Here is a 23,265-nt window from a genome sequence, read left to right on the forward strand (position 1 = left end):
TTCCGTCGGAGCACGATCCCGATCCCGATGAATATAAAACGTAACAATATAAAAATTTATTTCTTTATCTGTCGATCAAACGTTACGAAAGTCCAACTTGGTCTGCAGTTTGTCACTCTGAAACAATACTGCAAGTTTCAAAGTATAACGGGTGGAAAGTTTTGAAAACGAATGGGACAGACTAACTGATAGACAGAGGGACGGACAGATACTAAAACCTATAGTCCCCTTACAAACCGGTAGGGGACTGATAACAATGAACAACACCTGTAATTCAAAGTCGTTTTTGAGCCAGATCTTACCATTATTATTAAGAAAATTTTGTGCATACTATGTCGAGTAACTGACTCGAGTTTAAGATAATGTGTGCAGGTGCTACACCTTACTTGGGGATTTCCTTCTCCAGCCTTGTGATACTATATTTTGTCTAGCTATACATAAACTAAGAATTTATATTTCGAAGATTTTTATAAGTCCTCATTTTACATTTGTCGTCTTCTGTACACTCGGTTAAAATCACTGAAAATATAACCTATCTATACATGTAAAGATCCCAAATGTACGACACGCGTGTAAGTGGAAATATTACCTATATATACATGTAAGAATCCCGAATGTGCGACACGCATGTAGGTGGAAATATTACCTATATATACATGTAAGAATCCCGAATGTGCAACATGCACGTAGGTGGAAATATTACCTATATATACATGTAAGAATCCCGAATGTGCGACACGCGTGTAGGTGGAAATATTACCTATATATACATGTAAGAATCCCGAATGTGCAACATGCACGTAGGTGGAAATATTACCTATATATACATGTAAGAATCCCGAATGTGCGATACGCGTTAGGTGGGTTGTATTTCATCTGAAAGATTGTAAAACTCGTGTTTATTTTATGCGTTGCAGCAGAAGATAACGTTTTACCACACAGACCAGAAATCCCCTATTTGAAACAAAAATACCCAGATATTTGTTTATCGTAAACCCAAGTCCTCAAAAAAAATTGCGATCAGGGAGAGCGGAAGTAGAGATATTTACCTCCCCACCATGACGAGCACCTACCCCCAAGTTGTAGAGCACAGCATTTGTTATAAAGATAGAGCTTTTTAGTACTTAATAGTTGGAGGGGGAGAACGGTCCATCTTATGTTTATTTTTCTAGGGTGTCTCTGTGATTTACGACTCCGGGCAGGAGTACTTGTGGGCAGGTGTTCCTCAACAGAGGGAGACTCTCACGGGGGGCCGTTAGCACTTACACGATTATCAGAACTATATCCTTTAATCTTTTTGGTGCAGTTAGATTGAAGTTTGGGTCTGTTTTCGTTGGAGATATTTCACTACCTTTACTGTTAAAAGTCATTGAAATTCTATATATAGTTTTGATCTTGTTCGACAGCTTGATTGACATACTATATCTCTGTAATCACATAGTCGTGTCATTGCTGTGTGTTTTATTTACATAGCTAGAGTCGAGCATCGGAAAAGAGCCGCTGTGAACTTTTGATACCAACAACCGCGGGACTTGAAGCAGAAAGCAACTCCATCACACATGCGCCTCAGCAGCTTCCTGTAGGTCCATTATGCGCGGTAAATTTCATGATAACGGCCCTCTCACACCAAGAGCCCCATCCCAACATTTTAATTTAGAATATTGATTAATAATTCGTCTTTTTTCCTTGAAGTTCCCTATCTGGAGATAACCAATAGCGATTAACAGCCAATCTGATTGTCACACACGATCTTTATGGTTTGAACTTCTATCCGAATTTCTCAATTAATCCACCTGTATGTATCAAGTCAGGTATGTCAGGTATTTCGTTCATGCTTGGGATTTCCGAGGCGTTGGACGTCAGTCACATCCGAATCATTCATGATTGTCCTCTACTTCAGCTCTTACGATTCATGAAATCATAAACGTTTATTCTGGAGACGCTGATGGTTTTGGAATTAAGGTAATTGTTGTTATTTGCATATGAATTCTATCAATCTACATCTTTAAAAAATGCTGATATTGATTTATTAGGGAAGACTTCTAAGGTTAACCACCGAAGTTATTGTATTATGTTATTAGTTGAAATACAGTATGACCTTTGCCTGTTGGTCTGTAGGGGCCTATAAATTACCGTCATTCTAATCATTCGTATTCAGAAAGCTGACAAAACCGCTGCTGCTCTGAATATTTACATACAAAAAAGAATGATATATAACAGATTTAATTATATTGAAGAGTTTATTTTCAACATAGTATATATATATTGGGTAACGAAGGACGAAATATAAATATTTCTGATTAATCGTGAACAGGATAAAAAATATATCAAAGACTAGGGTCGAAAGAGTGTACTCGGGCAACTTAAAAATGTAAACGTTCTTCAGCTATTTGCTTTTTATTTTATTTTTGATTCTTTGAACGTGTGACAGGGAATTCATTTTCATTCTATTAAAATATATGCATGCGATCATCAAGATTTTATATACTTATGATAATTTCCATAAGAAAAAGTATTTAGTATCTTTTAAACATCTGAACATTGAAAGTGTGACGGACGCATTCAATAAACATGATGATATAATCTTCTGTCATGACTTAAGCGGATTCCATTAAGTTTTAGGAATGTTTTTAACAGATGTAATAGGAACACAACTCCATTGTGGGCTTACTTTGTCCTAGACGCGTACGGTATAGTGACTTTAAGAAAGATAGGAACATAAAAACGGGTAAAATGGGCTAATTATCAATATGCCGGAATTTTATTGGAGATTCTTATCAAACTGGGGTATACAAATTGATGCTTGCGGTTTTTGGAAACAGAAGTTCTGACTAGAGATAGTATTAGCTTTTCACTGCCTTTAACATTTATTTTAAAGAATGTTGGAAAAGCAAAAATGCGAGAAAATCCACGACGCCATACTATGTTTTCTCTACGAATAGGACAGGCAGTGCAGCATCCAGATATCATTTACGGCATAATGTTACTTCTAAAAAATGACATAATAAATTAATATATATTTGAATTTTAATAATTCGATCTGGCAGAGAGGATCAAACGGATGAATTTTTTGTCCTTGAGGTTAGGTCGAGACTGCCATAAATAATTAATGTGATGTCTGTAAGTTTACAAAAATTTTAATAAGATGCGGTATGTTAGTGAATACATACATCTTACACAATACTGCAATTTAAATAATCCCTCTTTTGTTCACTGTTTGAATTTTTCTTGGTTGGAGAAGGAAGAGACGTTTTATTGGTGTGCAACAAATTTTGTGGTAGTCATTAATTTACCTGTTTTTCTTAATTTTTCACAGACTTGTTTAATATTGCTTTTGGAAACTATTAAAAGAATGTTTTACATGACATATATATGAGAGGGAAAACGCCCTTTGCATCTTTCGTTCCAGCTGACTGAAATACATGCATTTTCCTGCAGAACTTAAACGGGTTGTCGTTCTTGCATTAATTCTCTCCAAACCTGCTTCAGACAAAACATTCCAATAACTATATGGTTGAAGTACCTTTGCAAGGTTTTAGAGTTAATGTAATACTTTTTTTAAAATAAAAGAGACAGCGGTGATAGGGACGCAAAGCTTGTTGCTTCAAAAAGATTAGACCAGCACAGATATATTAATGTACCGCAAGCGCAAACTTCCAAAGTATCAAAGGCCCTTATAAATCTGTCATTGTGGTTGAACTTCATATATCTATCTGTGTATCTATTCATTAAAATACAATCTTCTTCGAGGTGGTCATCGCTAATAAACGGAATCCCTATCAAATACCCGATTTTTAAAAAAAAAAATCTGGAGAGTAACAGATTAAATACGAAATAAGACTCATTATACAGTCCATGAGACGAACGTTATCAAAACGGAAATTCGAATTTTATTAGAGCCACATAAATTCTAAGATTATCATCAACTTTATTTGATCCCAACTTCGACTTGAAAGTTTGGTGTCCAATATTAAGCAATACATCAAATTCCGACATAGTGTCACTTTCCTCCTCTGTCCCATCTACTATGATAAATTGTCAGGCCACCATAGAATAACTGTTACATACAAATTCCGACATAGTGTCACTTTTCTCTGCATCCCATCAACTAGAATGAATGGTCAGGTCACTATAGAAGAACTGTTACATACAGCAAAATTACACATACAATAACGTCTCCACCATCAAGCTCCTGTAACTTTTAATTAACTATTATTAAATTACACGATATTTAAAACAGGAAACAGCGAATATTATAGATCTGATTGTAAATCCATTTGATGGGAAGCTGGGGAGATTTATTATATTACTGCTTTGTTGATAAAATTAATGTCGGCAATCAGTAAATCATTACTAGTATTTGAATTTCGTCATATTTATGGACAAAAGAATTCATTTCACACACATTCTTATCATGCCGTAGAACCGGGTCCTAAATTTATGAAATTTACAAGTGATGTAGCACCATTTCTAATTTTTGATGTTTTTAATTCTAAATATTTTCCAATCATGCAACAAAATGTAACATTAATTTGAAAGAAGGAATACTCTATTTGAAACATATATCTAAAATAGTGTAGAACATCAGTTATTCTTGTAATATTACCTATCAGATAATCAATGATTTTGGTAAGATCGGTAACTTTTTTTTTTGGTGTGTATTATCGCTGAGTTTCTTGCCGTCCAATCAGAGCGGCCGTCCTATTTTAAATCGCACCAGGTATTCTAGGGAGCTTATATAGACAGGTAAAGTATAGCGACACAAGTTCTGTATGACAAGTCTGCTTAACTAAACAGCTATTCGTTTTCACTTTTCCCCCTCTCTATTTGGGATTAACGGATTAATGGATTAATTGCTCTACTTCTTCTGATGAAGCTAAATCAACAGAAAAATTTTACAATTCAACCGGTGTGATACACTGTAGTGGAGAGTACCGAATTATTGTATGTGATATTCATTTCTAGGTATACGGTTTACATGTATATGTAAAAGAGAAAGAGGAAAATATGCCATAGATCTTTTTTTTTCTGAAGAGTACCACTAAATATTTTGTAAGATTTCGTCGAAACTGTGGCAGCTATTGTTTTGAATGGAATTATAAAGGACCATTGAATGGAGAGGTACGATCAAGTGATGCATTGTGAAATGAATCTGTGGATGGGCAATACCTAAGAATCAATATTGCAAAAAGTTTATTTTTGTGTGTGATATTTGAGACCGCTGTATTTATGAAAGCCCCCGAATCTCCTCAATGGCCACTTGACGTTGGTGTAACATGGCCGGGAGGGGAACCCAGGATTGGTCGCTGCCCGCAGTATGAGGAAAAGTGCCCACTCGTTTAGCTTTATATACAGGTAATTCTTCACTCAAATCTGATATTTTTTTCGAATATGTATTTCTTTGCAAATGTTGATCTATATTCAAAATCGTAGACAGATTTGAATATTATTTTTTGAAATTCATTTGTTTATAAATTTAGTGTTATTAGCTAGGGAATATCGTCGTTTAAACTGTAAAATTCCCCTCGATCGCTATACCTGGAAGAACTGCCAAAAATCCGCTTTCTGTTCTACTTGTTTTCTATTTACATAGAGCAAATCACCCTTTACATAAAGAAAACACCTTTGCTAAAATGGTGATCACCTTCATTCAACAAAAATGTAATGATATAATTTTTTTTAAAATTCGACTTGTGTGTAATTATAGAATGCAGTACAATAAATGTAAACATGTTACGGAGTGACAGGCCGCTATCACGGCGTATTATCGGCGACACAATTTAAATGCAGTTTTTGTCAGTTCGTCTGTATACACGCTTTCTGTTCGCATTTACAGTGATATGCAGTTACAAATTGCTGAGGTGCATGCCAGCAGTTCTCGGCATTATCCAGCACTGTGTGTGCAGTCTGGGTGATTTCCCCTGCTAGTTACACATAAACTCCGCTGGTTATAAAACCATGTTTACCTAGAAGTTATGATATAATTGAGAAGACCGATATGAAAGCAGAACATATGAAAATTGCCTTACATTAGGATGGGTTTTACCTTAGATCAGCGCTGGAGTTTTTGTAATATTTTTATGAACTTTACAGTATATGAGATTTTAATCACACAGCGTAAACACCAGATTAGGTATACAAACTTTATCTTATCACAAAACCGTGAAATTCTTAAAATTCAATTAACCTTAGAAATGGAAAACTAATAAAGTACTCCAGGGGTATCCTTAAGTGAAGAATAACTTGTGAAAAGGGTTATGGGATTAGATAAAGGATATTCAATATCGCCTAATATAGTTTTGTCTTAAGCCTTTCCTCTTGAAATCAATGTCACCTGCAAATAAAAGAAAACCACGTGGTGAGGTAATTTCTGTCACAGGTTCGGCAAGCCAAAGTAAAACCTCTTAATACACACAAAATTACATCGAAAAGAGGCGATTAATTCCAAGCTTTTCACGTTGGAGAAAACGGAGCGAGAATTTTGAATATAAAGAATGGGGTGTAGTCGGTGCACTTTGTCGCCAAATACATTTCAGCGGGAATAATTAACAAATATGCAAATTATATTCATACGGTGTTTATTTCATATCTCACTTTAACCTGTTGAACATGCAAAAATGCAACTGGCCTCATTTAAGAATTATCAAGGTCTGTTTAAGTTAACAAACTGTAAAAATGGGAATTTATTTGAGGAATTCCAACCAATGATGGAGATTGTAGCGTTGTCCTTTTCGGGCTAAAGAAATAAGAGACCACGTTGAGAGCTTTGAAATGCCTGGAGTCCCTTCTATGCTTGAATTAGCGGAGAATCACTAGCTACAAAGAATGGAAATTGAGTTTAAAGGTATCAAAAACATATCAAATGACTTAAACATTTATGAATTGTAAATTTTTAAGTGTTTACTTGCATGAAGAGAATGAAGATGAAAAATCTCCGGCCGGCGTCTGGGTCTCCGAGTACAAAATGAAATTTCTAATATGGGCCCAAAGCATTTTAAATATAAAAAAAAAAATTGGCGGATCTTTTTATGGGTGGTATATCATAAAATTCCAAAGTACGCGTTTTAAGTAGCAATTTCAAAAGCAATCTACTTTTTCTAACCTTGGAGAGAATTAGTATGAATGGAAAACTTTATTTACTTAGGTTATATGTTCTCGATTTGCACTACAGCAATATAAATTACTTGTATGCATAATGAGACAAATTCGTTTGTTTTGAATCATAAATCGCTAATTTGTAATCTAAGTTTCCCAAAAGTAAAACCTGTTTAAATAAGATTGTTTGCAGCTGCGGTGATAATCAGCCGGTCGAGAGGCGAGCTTTCTGATTTTAAATCATTGATTTCAAACTTTGGGGCAGTTGACACGTAAGATAAATCCATAGGAATGGCGAGAGGGACCCGGCGATTTGACGAGGTATATCGACGATCTCTGTACTTTTAAGAGATTAAAATCAAATTTTCTTCGCGGTCTGCTCCGTTTTTTTTGAGATTTTGTCACCGCGAGTGCTGGTTTTCTCCCCTTTTATGGTAGCTGATAATAAGTCGGCTACTAAATTGGCACCCAACTGAGGCCCACAAGAAAGTTTACTTGATGACAATCTGCTAAACTTTACGATGGACCAAGAACTTAACCATATCGGTACCTTTTATCTATTAAATCTGCACATTATTTTTGATGTAACCAGTAGCTCTGGGGGCCGATGGTTACCTTGGGTGATATTAGTCCAGGGACGATCACGGCGGACATTGGTCCGGTCAATAAGGCCACTGGTCACCGACTTTATCAAGCATATCGTTGGAAGCCAGTTAACAGTGCATAGACAGTTATTCTTTGACAGTTATTGAACATTTATATCTTTCAAAAACCAATTACAAGCGCCATGCGACGAGTTTCGTTTTATGAAAACCAATAACCGTTATATAGGTTCGCAAAAAGTAAAGTGCATAAGTGAAGTTTTTGGCGATGTTTCGCTCGTCATAGCGGGAAAAAAAACCTCAAAGGCATATATTTAGTTGTATTACTGGTGTAGTCTTATTTCTGACAACTTCCGAAAGAAAAGTCATAAAATGTGTTGTATAAAACATTTGAAGGACCGTTCATCCCTCGTTGTTAGATTTTTTCCTCTTGTGTCCTTTATACAAGACAAGAGTTTTTGTCAAATTTCGTTATCTTGTAATCGGATTACATACAGTGGACGTGCTTCATTCGCCCTGTTTATTTATACATAGGCTATTTTCTTATCATAATTTTGTCTCGATATGTCCGCGATTTATTGTTCTCAGTTTGTCAAGCGTTTCACAGCCATGATGTTAAAGCGTATCATGGAGTGAGATCTCTCCAAGCTTCGTAGTATTAGCATTTTTCAAAGATGAAAACCTAACTTTAAAAGAAATATCAAGGTGATTAAGAATGCAGCGTATTGGACAGATATAGTTTTATAGAATCTTTTGTGAACCATTTTAAGCCTTCTTAGACGTGTACATGATTGGATATCAAAGGAATTTTGGCATCTTTATCAAACGCAAGTTTATGCGTCTAAAATTTCAAACTAGGTAAAAGATGAAACCCAAATCTTGGCTGTTTCAGTAAGTAAAATGAAAAGCAGTTGTAGTTTACCTTGATCTTTTTATAACATCTTTTCATAAAATTCAAAGGTTTCACTTTATTTTTCAATTTTGGTGTCAGTTAAAGCTACAAAGAATGGTGATAGGTAAGTAGTCAATTCTTATAAAGAATTTAAATTTTAAATTAGTTGCACAGGGAATGCATAAGAAGTTTCAACCCACTACGCCTTAAATTACTTTATATAAAATTCCGTTGGTACTTGAGAATGATGACCAAAATCTAAAATAAACTTTATAAATCAGTTCCCGAGAACGCGCATTTCAGCGCAATTGACAGTCATATCAGCCACCGGCAGCCTCAGAGATTAGGCTTATAATCCAGCTCTGTAGTAATTTAGTAGAACCTGGTCCAGATCCGGGTTACGTTTTGTTCTAGTGCCCTTTCGCCGGCACTCCGTTTTCTGCCGCACCCAAACGATACAACAGAAGGGAAAAATGGAGCTGTAATCGGTGAAAATCCGTTATTCTTTTGCCAAGGTGCAGTAATCAAAGCACATAAAGTTGTGCCGAAATTGTAGTTTAAAGTGACTGGAATTATAAATTCCTTTTAAAGATTTACACTGGTCAGCATAAATTTTATTTTCCCCTTTAGAAAACTGCCTTTCAAGTATAAACATCATAAGTATTACATGTTGTGAATTGAAAACAGGACGGTAGTTTGATAAGTCTTACAGTGTCTTGGATTTGCTCTGAATTTATCATGAAATGTCATGACCTGTAGGAACGGCCTAAATACATTCAATGTAAGTCACCTAACTACGCTCATTAAAGTAAACGAGAACTACTGTTCTGTATCAGATTAATAATCACTTTAAAAAGAATAAGTTAAGAATACTTTTCTTTGTGATGTTGGTCTTTGTATCAAAATAATTAGCCAGACTAAGTCTGAATTTCTGCATAATGATCATGATCAAAGAGTTTTAAAAATTGCCCAAACAATTTGCGGAATAAAAGAAACCACAATAACAGCAATTGTACAGAGAATGTGGGTGACTTTGATACAAGTCACGAAAGTGTTTTGCATAAGTGTTTAAATTTGCTGAAAGTGAATATGTTCAGCTGCTTACGGAATGGTGGTACAAACCTTTCCGTGTTGTTGAACATTTCGATTACCGAACCCGATGTTTACTTGGGTGAAAGACATGACCTGCAGGAATTTTCAGTTTAGCATGAAGTAATTATCCATGTGTCGCACACTAAGTTACACCCGTTTTAAAACACTTGCAAAAAGATAATGTCTGGGTTTGTTTATGCCCAACGATTACTCTTTCACAAATGGATTAGCCTTTTACACTTTCGCCAAACATTTGAGCACAGAAAAAGGCATACTTTAGCCATACACCATTTACGTCGAACAAAGATCAGAGGTGACCGCCTTCAGGTATGCTATGCTTCCAGCTTCATAGATATTACGCAACCGCCACTTTAAAGTACCCAAACATGCAAAGCAAACAAAGGTATTTGATTGATGATCGTATGTCACAATTTCAAATAGATATCCTACAACTTAAATCGAATAAATGCATTTCTGTAAGAGGTAAAGTACACCAGAATTTTGACAGATTGAAACTAGATGATGGTCTGTAAATTAGATCTACAAAGACTTCTTCTCTAAAGTTATGCGATTATTTTATCTCCATTCCGGAAATAGTAGGTTAAATTTCTTCCTGTGCAATAAAACACTACACAATTCTATATTTACATAAATATGAATTCGTATGGTTAATTTTTGTTCCCCACAGGTGTGACATTAGCTTCTTTTTTCTGTGCATCTGAAAGTACTTTTCGTATATTATTAACCGTGGCGTCTTGAATAAGAAAACATGTTGTTCTTTACTTTTAATTACTTCTCCCAAATGGTGTGGAGCATGCCAGAGAACTTCACTTATATAGCTATATCTGTCCTGAATGTTACTCAAATTAAGTTGATGCAGATATACGCTTTTCATACAGGTTTCTGACATGTTTTAACATTTTTAAAAAATCCATGATTTAAAATGCGTCTGTGTTAAACTGCGTGTTCTGCAAATATGTCCTGATTGTATGACGTCATTTATTGATTTATCATTCTATGACGTCATTTATTGGATTATATCATTCTATGACGTCATTTATCAGTCTAATTTTATGACGTCATTTATTGGTTTGTCTAATTTCTATGACGTCATTTATTGGTTTATCTCATTCTATGACGTCATTTACTGGTTTATCACATTCTATGACGTCATTTATTGGTTTGTCTAATTCCTATGACGTCATTTATTGGTTTATCTCATTCTATGACGTCATTTATTTCATTCTATGACGTCATTTATGGGTTTGTCTAATTTTATGACGTCGTTTATTGGTTTGTCTAATTGCAGGTTGTTGAAGCTGCTGCTCATTTTACTGTTGTGCTTAGTGAAAGTTTCTCAGGTGAGTCCAAGTCGCTTTTATTTCACCAAAAATTACGTACAATGCTATTAGTATGTGATATAAGCGGTGCAAACAATCGGATTGAACATATACATTTTGCAAAAGAGCATTAATTATATACACTGAAAACATGTAGTACCGTCTATTACAGTAAATACTTCATGTTAAATATTTTTAAAAATTATGTCTCTCAGTTGTATAACTGGGCTGTGTTGCATAAGATACTATTTATTTGTTTAATGTATGCGTCTGTTTGATTTGGTACATTTTATGACAAATAAAACATCGCCTTTTCCCTCACCACTAGAACATTGTTCTAATCATGCATTCATCGGTACTGCCATACATGTTAATGTAGTGTCATAATATTTCATCGATGTAATTATGCAAACCACAAAATCTCTTTTATAAAGATGAAAATTAATTACATATTTCTCAGTCATTTTTATGTCAATAATGCCCTTATGCCAACACTCCAAACATTTAAGCAAATTTACGCTAGTAATGTCATTTTCTAGGAAATGCGAGAAAATATATCTAGGTATTATGATAAGCTTGGTACAGCATAGTAAATACTGTAGTTTTGTTTTAAATTTTCATTAACGTCACTATATCCTTGCTTGATTTTTTTTTTATAAGCACGATTTCTCATAAAATATTTTTTCGGTCAGTTACTTACCATACACTTTTGATCAGATAGCCATACTTTAAACCAGAAAAGATTGTTAAAATATATCCAATAATTCGTCTGTAACAAAAAAAAATCTGTCACCTCATTTAGCTTCGTAATGGTATAGTCGGTGCAATTCTGTAGATATTAACCTTGAATCGAAATATATAGGTTATGTTGCAATGGGGAGAAATCAGTGAAACAAGTTGTTGTCTTGTAAAATGCACAAGCGAAGAAGGCGTGTTTCGTGTTTTATAACTATGATACAAGCATAAAAGACTTTATCCCGCGACCGTTGCGAAAACGAAAAATGGCAAAAATCAGTGAGGCGCACATTGGTTGCTTGGAAAACCTTACAGGGAGTTCATTTATCACAACTATAAGCATGCTATCAAAATGAGTAGGACACAGGTATGGAATTATTAGACACGCTTCGATACACTTTCACAGCCACAACTGACCGTAAGTCAGACTTAGTTTTTTAAGCCTTGCTTTGAACCTTGGTTGAGGTCAGAACATTTCAATTTGAAAAGAAGAAGTTTGAGGGAAGTGATTTGACAACTCGTGCACTTGACAACTCGTGTATCTGATCCACCGTCCCATTGTTTAAAACCGTGTAACATAGCGATGGGTTGTAACATGTGTATTGGGTTACGGTGAATGATGGAAACACTCTCTAATCTACAACTTAGGCCACGTTGAATATCGAAAGGTCCAGGCAATTGTCAACCCTGACATCTAGTGATGAAGGGAACCTCTCTGGTGTAATTTACCGGTTTCAGAAATAATTGTCCCTTTGAGAAAAAAAAGTAATGCACCGGACATAAGAATTGAGAATATTAATGTGGCTGCTCTAAGAATAGAAGTGGATATAAATGTTCCTTCTGACGTACACCAATATAACATTGGTCACGATGTACGCATTACACTTCCTAAGAAAATAAACTTGTTGAATCAATCTAATTTTTCTTTATTTTCAAAATCAATCAATTTAATTGAACAGCTATCCAGTGATTGTTAACATAACATTCGGCCGACGTCGGCCAGTTACACACCACTGTTTACCAAAGTCATCGTGTGTGGTATTGAGATGTTCAGGGACTGGACTGTAGAGAGATTGATTTCACGAAGGACCTTGATCCCTTTAGAGTGTTTGTATTCAGGATCAATTCGAGCTAATTGATTACAAAACCTCCTCAAGGGAAAGTGATTGGGGTGCTAATTAAAAATAAACACTTGAGAGAGAATTTTACGTGATAATATGTTATGATAAAACTATTTTACTTCTCAAGTCCTGTTTAATATTAGTAAACCTCACGGAAATCGCATGTTCTCACAGCAACTGATGGCCTATTTCTAAACAATGTTTTGTGGCGACTGTTATAGACATGTATTCAAATCGACACGAATAGTTTTCCTGGTGGATCTTTTAATTTGACTGCGAACAACATGCTAGGATATTGTCCTTTTTTGTTTACGTCACAAACACTTGTTTCAATCATGTTTACAGTGTCTGAGAGACAACAAGCTCTAAAATTAGAAGTCCAAACGAACACCGAGTCGTTAGTGCACTGGTCAAATAATCTGCAATATACGTCAAACATTATATGTGTTATCCACGCTGAGAAACTGTTATACTGTAAAACCGGGCTTGAGCATTTTACTCGGTGCATTTACACAAGCTATTGTTTTCTATCTAACGATAATTATTTGCTTTACGTCTCGACAAATATTGACCAACTGACCTCCAAAATCATTGACGGGGTGGATTACCCAGTGGTTTTGACGACTCCATACGACAAATTTAAATGTTGGATAGAAAAGTCATAAAATCTCAATCTCTCTCTCTCTCTCTCTCTCTCTCTCTCTCTCTCTCTCTCTCAGTATTTTAATATACTGTCGCCAATTTAAGTGGCTATATTTCATAAACTTCAAAGAGAAACCTGACTCCTCTTGTACTGCCTCATACCTGAAGCCATTTCATACATATCGTGCCTTGGTACAGTATCAGAGAGAATATCTGCATATTTACAAAAAATTATGGTGCCCACTAATGTGTATTAGATTAACAGATTATATACGTGGAGAATCATTAAAATACTTTATAATGATGAGCTACCGAATGAACTTCAAATTCAAAGAAAGTTTGAAACTTTCAGCACTAGAAGGCCAGTTAGGGAGAAATGGTACCACCAACATTCTTACGGAGGACAGATCCGTGCAGAAGAGATGATGACCATGAATAAAACATAATAATACACCAGATATTCTTTTGCATAATTACATTTTACTAGTGTTTCCTAAATCTATACCTGCATGGGACTAATTTTTGTGCGGATACATGTAATAATCTTTGCCACCCTATTTCAAAATCGCAAACATTCACCTATCCAGTTCCTCACCAGAGTCAAATGTGAAGTGTTTAAAAATCCTTAAAACACTGGAATAAGACACCAAACCTTCTCTTTGCTATAGTGCAGGTCTTCAGTTTGGCATTTGGCATGTACTCTTATGTTAACATGTCACAGACTCCCTAGGCGCTGGGGTGTACGCGGCGAATATTAGTTTGAACCGATTGTGATATTCTCCCCGTTATCTATATTGCTTTATCATATCCTGTGATCATTAAATTTTTAAAACACCAACTAACCACTCTTCAAAAGACCTAGATAGCGAAGCATTCCCCCACTCCCATAAAGACTTAATAAATAAAACAAATATAACCACATTAAGTTGGCACTCGGGGACATCTTGATATCGAAGTTCAGGAATGCTCTGTCACTCATGGTTCTTTCAATTTTCCTCCGCGAAACTGTTTGATTACGTAAAAGTATATGATAATAATTTGATATACACATACACAATAAAAGCATCATTTTCATGTTAAATTTCCGACTTCAAAAGAAATATTTCATGGAGTGATAAAGCACTGCGTGAGTTACTTAAAGAATTGCAAAACCCAAAGCCACTGGTTTGTATAATGGACAAACACTAGGCTCCAATATTTCCAATACACAAAACACATTTAATTTACTTAGCAGAAACACTTATATATGTTTGAGAATTAGCCGAATTTATGACCTTATCAGTTAACGCTAACTTTTAAGCTTACTTCATTTCACATATAGTTATTGATGCTCTCTCTCTCTCTCTCTCTCTCTCTCTCTCTCTCTCTCTCTCTGAGCCCTTCGACTTTAAGCAATTACGAGACGGATGGTTTTCAAAGAGTAAGCGTTTTATGAGTTGACAATATCGATCTCTTATCTGAGGTTCACAAAATATTTCCCCTTTCGCTCACAAATTGCCCAATGATTTACTACCGGGTAGATAGAGGCTTTTTTAGTTTTCTATACAGGAGGTCCAACATGCGACTTAACAAATTAACAAGATTCATAACAAAGGACGGACCATATCAACACCATGATACTACGACAACCTTTAGTGACGAGGTGTAGATTTAAACTTTGACCTTCCCTACCCTTTTGAAATACCGTCTTTACATAAAAATTGCCAACTAGTTTGTCATATTAGAATAGATACAGCTTTCGTTTGGGAGGAAAAACTAAGCATTCACACGGCTTCTCTCTCTCTCTCTCTCTTTTTTTTTTTTTTTTTTTTTTTATATATAAAAAGTCTTTCCATTCACATATTTCTTTGAAGGGCGAAACTCAGGTATTAAACTGGGAATGAATTTGTTCTGCCATGGTAACGATTGACAAAATATGTGCATATATTTTTATGTAGAAAAGGGCCATCAATTAAAACGGAATCTCTCATTTCATTCAATCTTCATAAACATCTTGATGGCGTGGGACTGTCTTGAGCTATGCTTCAGTTAGCGACATAGCACTGCTTGTCAAATTTTACACCGGCATCCGTATGTCAAACTTTGATCCTCTTCTTGCACGGTATCGACGTAAAACCAGAGGAGAACACACCATTTGTGAAACCTATTTTGCATAAAATAGAATTATGAAGGAAGCACGGTTACGCATGGGATTTTTGCATATATTTTTTTTTACAATTTCGGTTTTTTCCATTGATTTGTGTGGGATGTTTGTAAAGTATTTCATATTTAGAGTATTAATCAAATCCCGGGGCTTCAATGTCAGAGGGAACAAATAGTGAATTCCGAAAGATTTCCACTCAGCAAGTGGCGAGAATTTGCTGCGGCATACGGAATCCATAAATAATCTGGAAATGGGGAAACTCACAGAATCTACATAGGGATAAAAAGAAAGTGAATTTTAATGAAGGCCATTTGCAGATTAGTCCTTCCCATGTATTGTCATGACACTATGGGCTATTTTTTAGAGGGGTCTCATTATAGCCATGTTTTTGCTTTCCACTGGTTAGGCTATGGAATCCGTTGTTTTGATAACGTTTTGCTTAAAACGCTTCAGAATTAAATTAAAGTTTTGCATTTGATTCATTAAAGCAATGACTAAATTGAGAAAAAAAAAATCTATTTGCTCGTTCAAAAGGATATCGAAAATGTTTAAAATTTCACAAACAATTTAAACAAATAACGTAAATGTTTCTCTTTATATTTTTTTTTTTGGAAGAAAAATGTGCGACCCCTTGCTGTTCAAGACTACTTGGAGCATTTTTTAATGTGGTTCTGATAGATGACTTAAGATCAGCAATGTACATAAAGGTTTTCTGGCTTATTTCTCAGTGGATCGTTAAACCATAAAAGGAGACGCACACAATTGGCATTCTCTTAAAACCCCATCAATTTTTACATTAACATGAACGCTTTGAAAGGTAGCCTTAAACACCAGGTTATAGTGTTATATAATGATCTTAACTTCTAACAATTTTAATTATACAGCACCACACTGATTACATGTAAGGAAACATTATACACTCCATACTTTTAATAGCTTGTTGCGGATTTTCGCATGCATTAAAAAGTTATTTGCTAAAATGATCTCGCAAGGTTGTTTTCGTAAATTTTACAAAATAATAAGAAACGCGTCAATAAAATATTCTTATGCTTATAGTTTATGCTTCGTGTAAAATTTTACCATGTTTAAACAAGCGCGTTTCTTCCGCCATGTCTAGCTTTCGTTTATTTACAAGATACATGTATTTTTAAATGACTGATAAAGTAGGTAAACTATAGTTTTTTTTCATTTCATTACAGGGTTACCCCAACTTTAACTTAGAAAAAATCGCCAAAAAACTAACCGGGCCTCAAAGTTTGATGAAACAAGCCCATTTGTGGAACGTTTGTTCGCAAAAATTTGTACGAATAAAAAAGCCTGGCTCTAAGGGAGTTGACGCAATGGGTGTGAAAGGAAAAGATTTCAGTAAGTACAACGAGACCCACAGGCGAACACACTATAAGAAAACAGTCACACAAAATCGTGTTCCAGTGTTGGATTTCTGCTTCTTGTAATTGAAGCAATATGATTTGGTCTTTAACTTTGCTTTCCCTCTGTATGGACCTCGTCTTTGCAGTAGCTATATACTATGCAATGTAGCCGTTGATATCATCACCCTTTTGCATGTTGTTGCACATTTTATTATTTTTAAATGGGTTCTTCTAATGATAGAGTATCGTGAAAACTGAATCTATAGTGTGAAAATGACATAATCTTAAATAAAAAGACTATTATGAAGGGGAAAGTGGATCCACTGGGTGGTTTGAATGTAAAGATTTGTCATTTTACCAAATGCACATAGCAATTACGGTGTTGGATTGAAATTATCTCAAGATTCCTACAACATATTTTAAGTCCCCTATTATGAAATATTTAGATTATTTAAATTCCAGCTCCGATTATAAATTTTACCGACAATGTACAAGGCGCTGATAAACAAGAGTCGTATCTCAAACAGCGGTTCTCTTTTTAATACAATTATGATTTACCGCGATAACATCAGTATATTCTTACAATTTCTGACTGCTACAAAATGACCTTAGTTTGCTTTCACACTGTGACACATACTGTGTATATAAACCACGTAGGCATATTATTAGTATATATAAATGTAGTTGACATGACATGACAAACAATTTTACGCGACTTTAACTCGGAACGCATATCTGGCTAATAGATTGAATAATATTACTATTATCGTTTAACTTTTTTTTGTTTCAGCTCTTCTCAAAATAACCTCCATAAACGGCGGGTTTATTCGAATCCAAGGGATGGACAACAAACTGTACCTGTGCTTTAATAAAAAAGGCCAACTGCGAACACGGGTGAGTCTACATCAATGACGTCATTATAACGTCATATATATATATATATATACTTTGAACCTGTTTTCCCTTAAAAAAGAAATCGGTAAATTTCACTTGAAATTCAGAAATTGTTGCCGATATATAGATATCTGGACATAGAAACAACTAACTTCTGTTGTAAGGTCATGTGAAAGTAGCACTTTTGAATTCTAAGATTTCTGGGACAATCCCAATCAATAGATGGAGTTCACCCACCGTCGCCTGAAATTAATTCAGAGGCCTAAAATTTACATATATATTTCTTTCAAGATTACTTCAAAAGGTAGTGCGCATATAAATTATAATATGTTTAGCTAATCTCGAGATGCGTCCGCTCCGACTTTTAAATGGAATCCTTTAGGTTTTACATAACGACGGAACTAAACTTTACATTAAAGTATATCATTGTAAATAGTTATATAACAGAAGTAATGGATAAGCTAGGAACATGTTTATTGTAAGTCTGTTAAACAAAGGTATGGATCATGGCTTTTCAAAATGATGGTCTAGATTTGGTCATGAAACAGAGCATGTTGATTCGAGCAAGAATGTAGTAACTCCAAGGTTATAAAATTAGGGACTGGATCAAATACAGTTCTTTTTTATATGAGTGTAATTCTTCAAATCTCGTGGTTTAGGAACTGACTCGTGCGATTAACTTCATACCGAACGGTGCACCTGTGTTCGCCACTAATCCGATTAGGTCCCCCCACCTGTGTCCCAAATGGATTTTGTAAAATTTGGTCAGCGCATTTCATTTCTTTAGCCATACAGCTAAAGATTACACTGGGGGAATTAAAATATTCGAGATTTGGCTTTTCTTGTTTAAGATAGTCCGCCTATCAAACGCATAGCCAAGTCTTTGGAGTTTAACGCGCATGTGCACTAGACCATGAAATAAAAACCTTAGCTCTGAAACCGCAGCGAATGATAAGCAAGTAAATGCTAATTAATTTGTTAAAGAATGTAATTTGGCTGAATGTATTCAAATTTATTTCAATATTTAATATGCTGTCATTTACCAGCTGTGTATCAAAAGCAAACAGAGACGCATAGAAGGAATCGGCACGTCAACCGTAATGACTAAGTTATAATAACGTTGTATGCTACTAAATTATACCAAAAATGAAACAGTATATTCCATATTCATTAACACCATAAAATTTCTTTTTTGCTTTGGTGATCCTACACAGCCATGTCAGTACACGATGACACTATCGTTGTGAAGAACAACATGTCACTTGTAAAACCTTTGTTTGCTTAGTAAAGATGTCCGGAAGAATTAGTGGCGCACTATTAGTGAAACGTATATAGTACACATTGTCCGTAATAGAGTGAAATCGTACCGTGCTGTATAATCTTACAAAGAAAACGTAACACTCGAAATGAGATACATGTAGGTGACCATATATATCAGGAAAACATATCATGGAATTCAAACTTCAGCATGCGGCACTTAGGAATCTGACGGTGTTATCACATTTTTTACATTAGTTTTGTGACCTCTTGACTTTCCAAGGATTGGATACATGTTTCGACCTTTGTGCTGTATAACAAAATTATGGAGACCCCAAACAGCGCCTAGCGATACCTCCCACCGATCTTCCCGTGCGGGAGGCAACCAACTTCGGATTAAGTTTTTAGTCTGAGCGATATTTTGTGATAGGTTTGTCATATGAGTGACAATTTATCGTGTTCAGGTGCCACTAAATACCAGAACGAGTGAAAATGTACGACAAGGCTGTCAAATGGAGCGGAATTAAAAAATAATGACAATAGGAAGTCTAAGTCATATTCAGGAAAGTCTTTGTTTTTAAATCACCGATCTTATCTAAACAAGGTTAATGTGAAGAATCACTTCAGAATTTACCAATATAATTTTAGAAGGAAACAAATAAATTAGCAGAGTGATATTTCATTCACCACAATGTACATACGCACAAAAAATAATGGTAGCACCAATGCTATCTTTGTCATCCCCAGCCCATATACGTGTACTCCACCTGTAACAAGCAAGATTTCAGTAGACAGATGTCGCGAATACATGTTCTATAACATTTTGTTTCTTGTACAAAACCGAAGGAAGCACTAGTTAAAGCTAATCTCGAATACTGTCATGCTTTTTCAAAATCAGACAACTGTCTTGCAAATCCTTAAAATGTTTGATTTTAGTTCATGATAGAATGTGACAATTTTCATATCTTTCAAAGTAGATAATTTCATTTGAATCGGATGAACTTTGCTAGGTGTGTTAAGCTATCTCTAACTTTATTATTAACGGGGGTATTTCCGGTGGTCACAAAGTCAAGAAACGTATAACTTACCAACAGGTGTCTCGGAGATATTGACAATAACTTAATAAAGACAATAGAACATTAATGGATTTAAACAATGTCCCATGGCGGTCACTATTCGATATTTTTACACTGTTTGATGAACAGACAATTTTTCTTTGTATGAAAGTGTTATCTCTGCTTTTCGGAAACCTAAGTATGATATCATATATCTAACCACGTGGTCACAAAAAATGGATTGCAATTATAGAAAACAAACGTCGATGTAAAGTCAGGATACCTAAAGTCGGTATCTGTAATTCTTAATAAATTCAAAGTCTTAATACGTGATACAATGTACTGATTTACATACGTAAAACATATTGTTTCTTGGCATTGAAATACTATACTATTGTTTCTAGAGATTAGAATTATTAAAAGTCTTTCTTCTTTTTTCAGTACCGGCCTCCAAAGTTTGCACCCCACAGTTGCGATTTTTCACAAAATCTAACAGGGGACGGGTATCATACGTTCAAACTCCGAGACAGACCTGATTGGTCAATCGGATTTAAGAAGAAAGGTAGGAAGTTACCCGGATTCCTTCGACCTGGGCGTAATAACGAAATATGTCATCACTTTTCGCTAGAAATAACCGATCGAACTGTTATAACACAACCTGTAGATTTCGACATGTATCCATTACATCACTTTTCTAAAGACAATTTAAAAGAGAAAAATAGGTTCAGGAGCTATAGGAAGAAAGGGAAGAGAAAAAGAAAAATTCGTCATAATCGGAAAAAGAATCGGCGAAGAGGGAGACGACGGAGAATAAGGAAACCTAACGGCGTGGATAGGTGAAATAAGGACGTGCTTTTCATAGGATTTAAAACTATTTTATCGTGGAGGTTTCCCTGAAGGAGAACGGTGACACTTTTTCACAGATGTTCTCCAGAAACGCTTCAAGATGCCCACCGAATCGGAACGATGTGATTTGTCTGGAGCGAGGGATTCCGGGTGGAATATTTGGCGATTCTGCTTTGGAAGGTTGTAAAATGAGCATAGCAGTGAAATAACGTCTTTCTAGACCCGATTGGGTCGCCATTGTGATAGAAAGAAGAGCCTGACTTCTTTCAAACAATTATCTGAATGCAATATTTATCTTGTATCAGTCATCCAGTGTGTAAATAGACACATGGTCAGGACAGCCAACCTAAAGCCATTACTCAAAATGTTCAATGCATTGAAAATGTGGCGGACGTAATTTTGTGCGCATTGATATTGAATAAGAATGTGTGTTGTCGGCTCCGCACTAAAGAGAACGATCCGTCCCGAAACGGAGTCAAAAATCACAGGGGTGATCACTTTTGAAGGTTTCTATTTGGAACGACAAGTTATTACATAGGTTTTTTTCGGCAACACGGGTATATATAAAGTGTCAGTACAAGTCCTGTGCTTTGGCATAGTGGCGTCAAATGTGTCCGAGTTTTGTTCACTAAACATTCCGGAAATTACAGTCATATTTGAAATATTTAAGTAAACGATTGGACTGTTTCAAATTTATAAATGCTATTGTTGTCGTAATTATTCATTTTGACCCTCATATAAAATTTGTAAACCTATGAATGAGAAAAGGTATAAACTACGATCGTGTATGAACTTAAGTGTAATTTATTCATTATTGCCATTTGTTGCATTTAACATTTATACTTCACAAACTGGTAGCTTACTGATTGTTGGAAATCCATCGTAAATAATTAATATTGTAATAGTCATGTGATATGGCCAGTAAAAAGTGAGAACGATTTCTGACTGGGGCATTGATGTAAAGTCAAACATTCCAATGGGCTTAGAATATGTTTTAAAAATAGGAAGTGATATAAGTCGTAATCAAAGCACTAGAATCTTTTCGGATTACAATTTTCGCTTTCTAGCAGCATAATATTGATACGACATTCAGATTACTCGCACTGAAATCCTTAGGCATACTTGTACGTCGAACATGATTTATAAATAAATTTTTAAAAATATTGGCCTTAGTGGCAGGAATAAACCGATGTTTTCCCAGGTATTTTGGAAAAGTTGTGTCACTTCCACATGACTTCACTTGTTTTAAAAGTAATCACCTTTGTTACTATTTATAGATGTCTTAAAATATTGATGGTGCCTATATCGTATTGATATACTATGTTTTGTTTTGTTTCCATGGTTACTGTTTGTATAAGATATGTAATTGTTACCAAAGAATATTTATTACATTTTGTATATATCTATGTTAAAATTGTCCCATAAAGCGTGTACCTAGTGCACATAGTGCAGTAGATACAATTAAAATTGAAATATCCAACAATTATTCACTGTCTTATCTTTTTTCATTGGCTACACAATTTGACAGCAGTTTCTAACCGGAACAGATATTGGAAATATTCTACCACTACACCAAGGGATGGCACTTGGTATTTCCATGTTTTACATCATAATTACTGTGTAACAATCTGACGCCATAGAGTATATATACTCCATACAATTCGGTTACTCACGGTGATGCACCTGTATTGCAAGGGCTTAGGAGGGGGCAACACAGATGCACAATGAAGATACGCAAACAAAATGAAAATGTTTTCATATGCTGATTTTGATTATGGATTACTGTTTACCTGATCAAGATATAGGGCTCACAGTAGGTGTGATCGGTCAACAGAGGATGCTTATTTCTCCTAAGTACCTGATCCCATCTCTGGTGTCTCCAGGGGACCATGTTTGCCCTACTCTCAATTTTGTATTTTTTACGATTATTTTTTTTATAGATTGATCACTGTTCGTTTTTATTAAGCATATACATGTATATAAATACATATCATATCAGATAATATGCTTATTCTCTATTCTAATTACAATGGTAAAACTGATATCCAAGCGCTGAGAATGACTTTCAGGTTGTTTGATGTAACGGTTATACAGTTCCATTTGCTGTTGTGACATTTGCAATACCAACGCGGTGCACTGTGTGCGAATTTGTCAACAACAGACCACTCGACATGTAACAAA

General features: G+C 35.2%; 1 protein-coding gene across 3 annotated transcripts; it reads left to right on the top strand.

The window, feature by feature from the left end:
• The first annotated feature begins 1,761 nt into the window (after positions 1-1,761).
• Positions 1,762-22,570, top strand: LOC125658556 (fibroblast growth factor 18-like). 3 transcript variants are annotated; one of them, XM_048889837.2, is made up of 7 exons: positions 1,762-5,355; positions 6,693-6,844; positions 8,689-8,713; positions 10,991-11,042; positions 16,862-17,027; positions 17,823-17,926; positions 20,680-22,570. In XM_048889837.2, the coding sequence occupies exons 2-7, from the start codon at positions 6,826-6,828 to the stop codon at positions 21,076-21,078; spliced, it is 765 nt and encodes a 254-aa protein (XP_048745794.1). In that variant the 5' UTR covers positions 1,762-5,355; positions 6,693-6,825; the 3' UTR covers positions 21,079-22,570. The 3 variants fall into 3 exon arrangements, with proteins under 3 accessions (XP_048745794.1, XP_048745795.1, XP_048745796.1); XM_048889838.2 differs by lacking the exons at positions 6,693-6,844; positions 8,689-8,713; XM_048889839.2 differs by lacking the exons at positions 6,693-6,844; positions 8,689-8,713 and having other exon boundaries at positions 1,772-1,962.
• The last annotated feature ends 695 nt before the right edge of the window (positions 22,571-23,265 follow it).

Source organism: Ostrea edulis, chromosome 9 (assembly GCF_947568905.1).
Source record: "Ostrea edulis chromosome 9, xbOstEdul1.1, whole genome shotgun sequence".
In the NCBI taxonomy this organism is placed as follows: domain Eukaryota; kingdom Metazoa; phylum Mollusca; class Bivalvia; order Ostreida; family Ostreidae; genus Ostrea; species Ostrea edulis.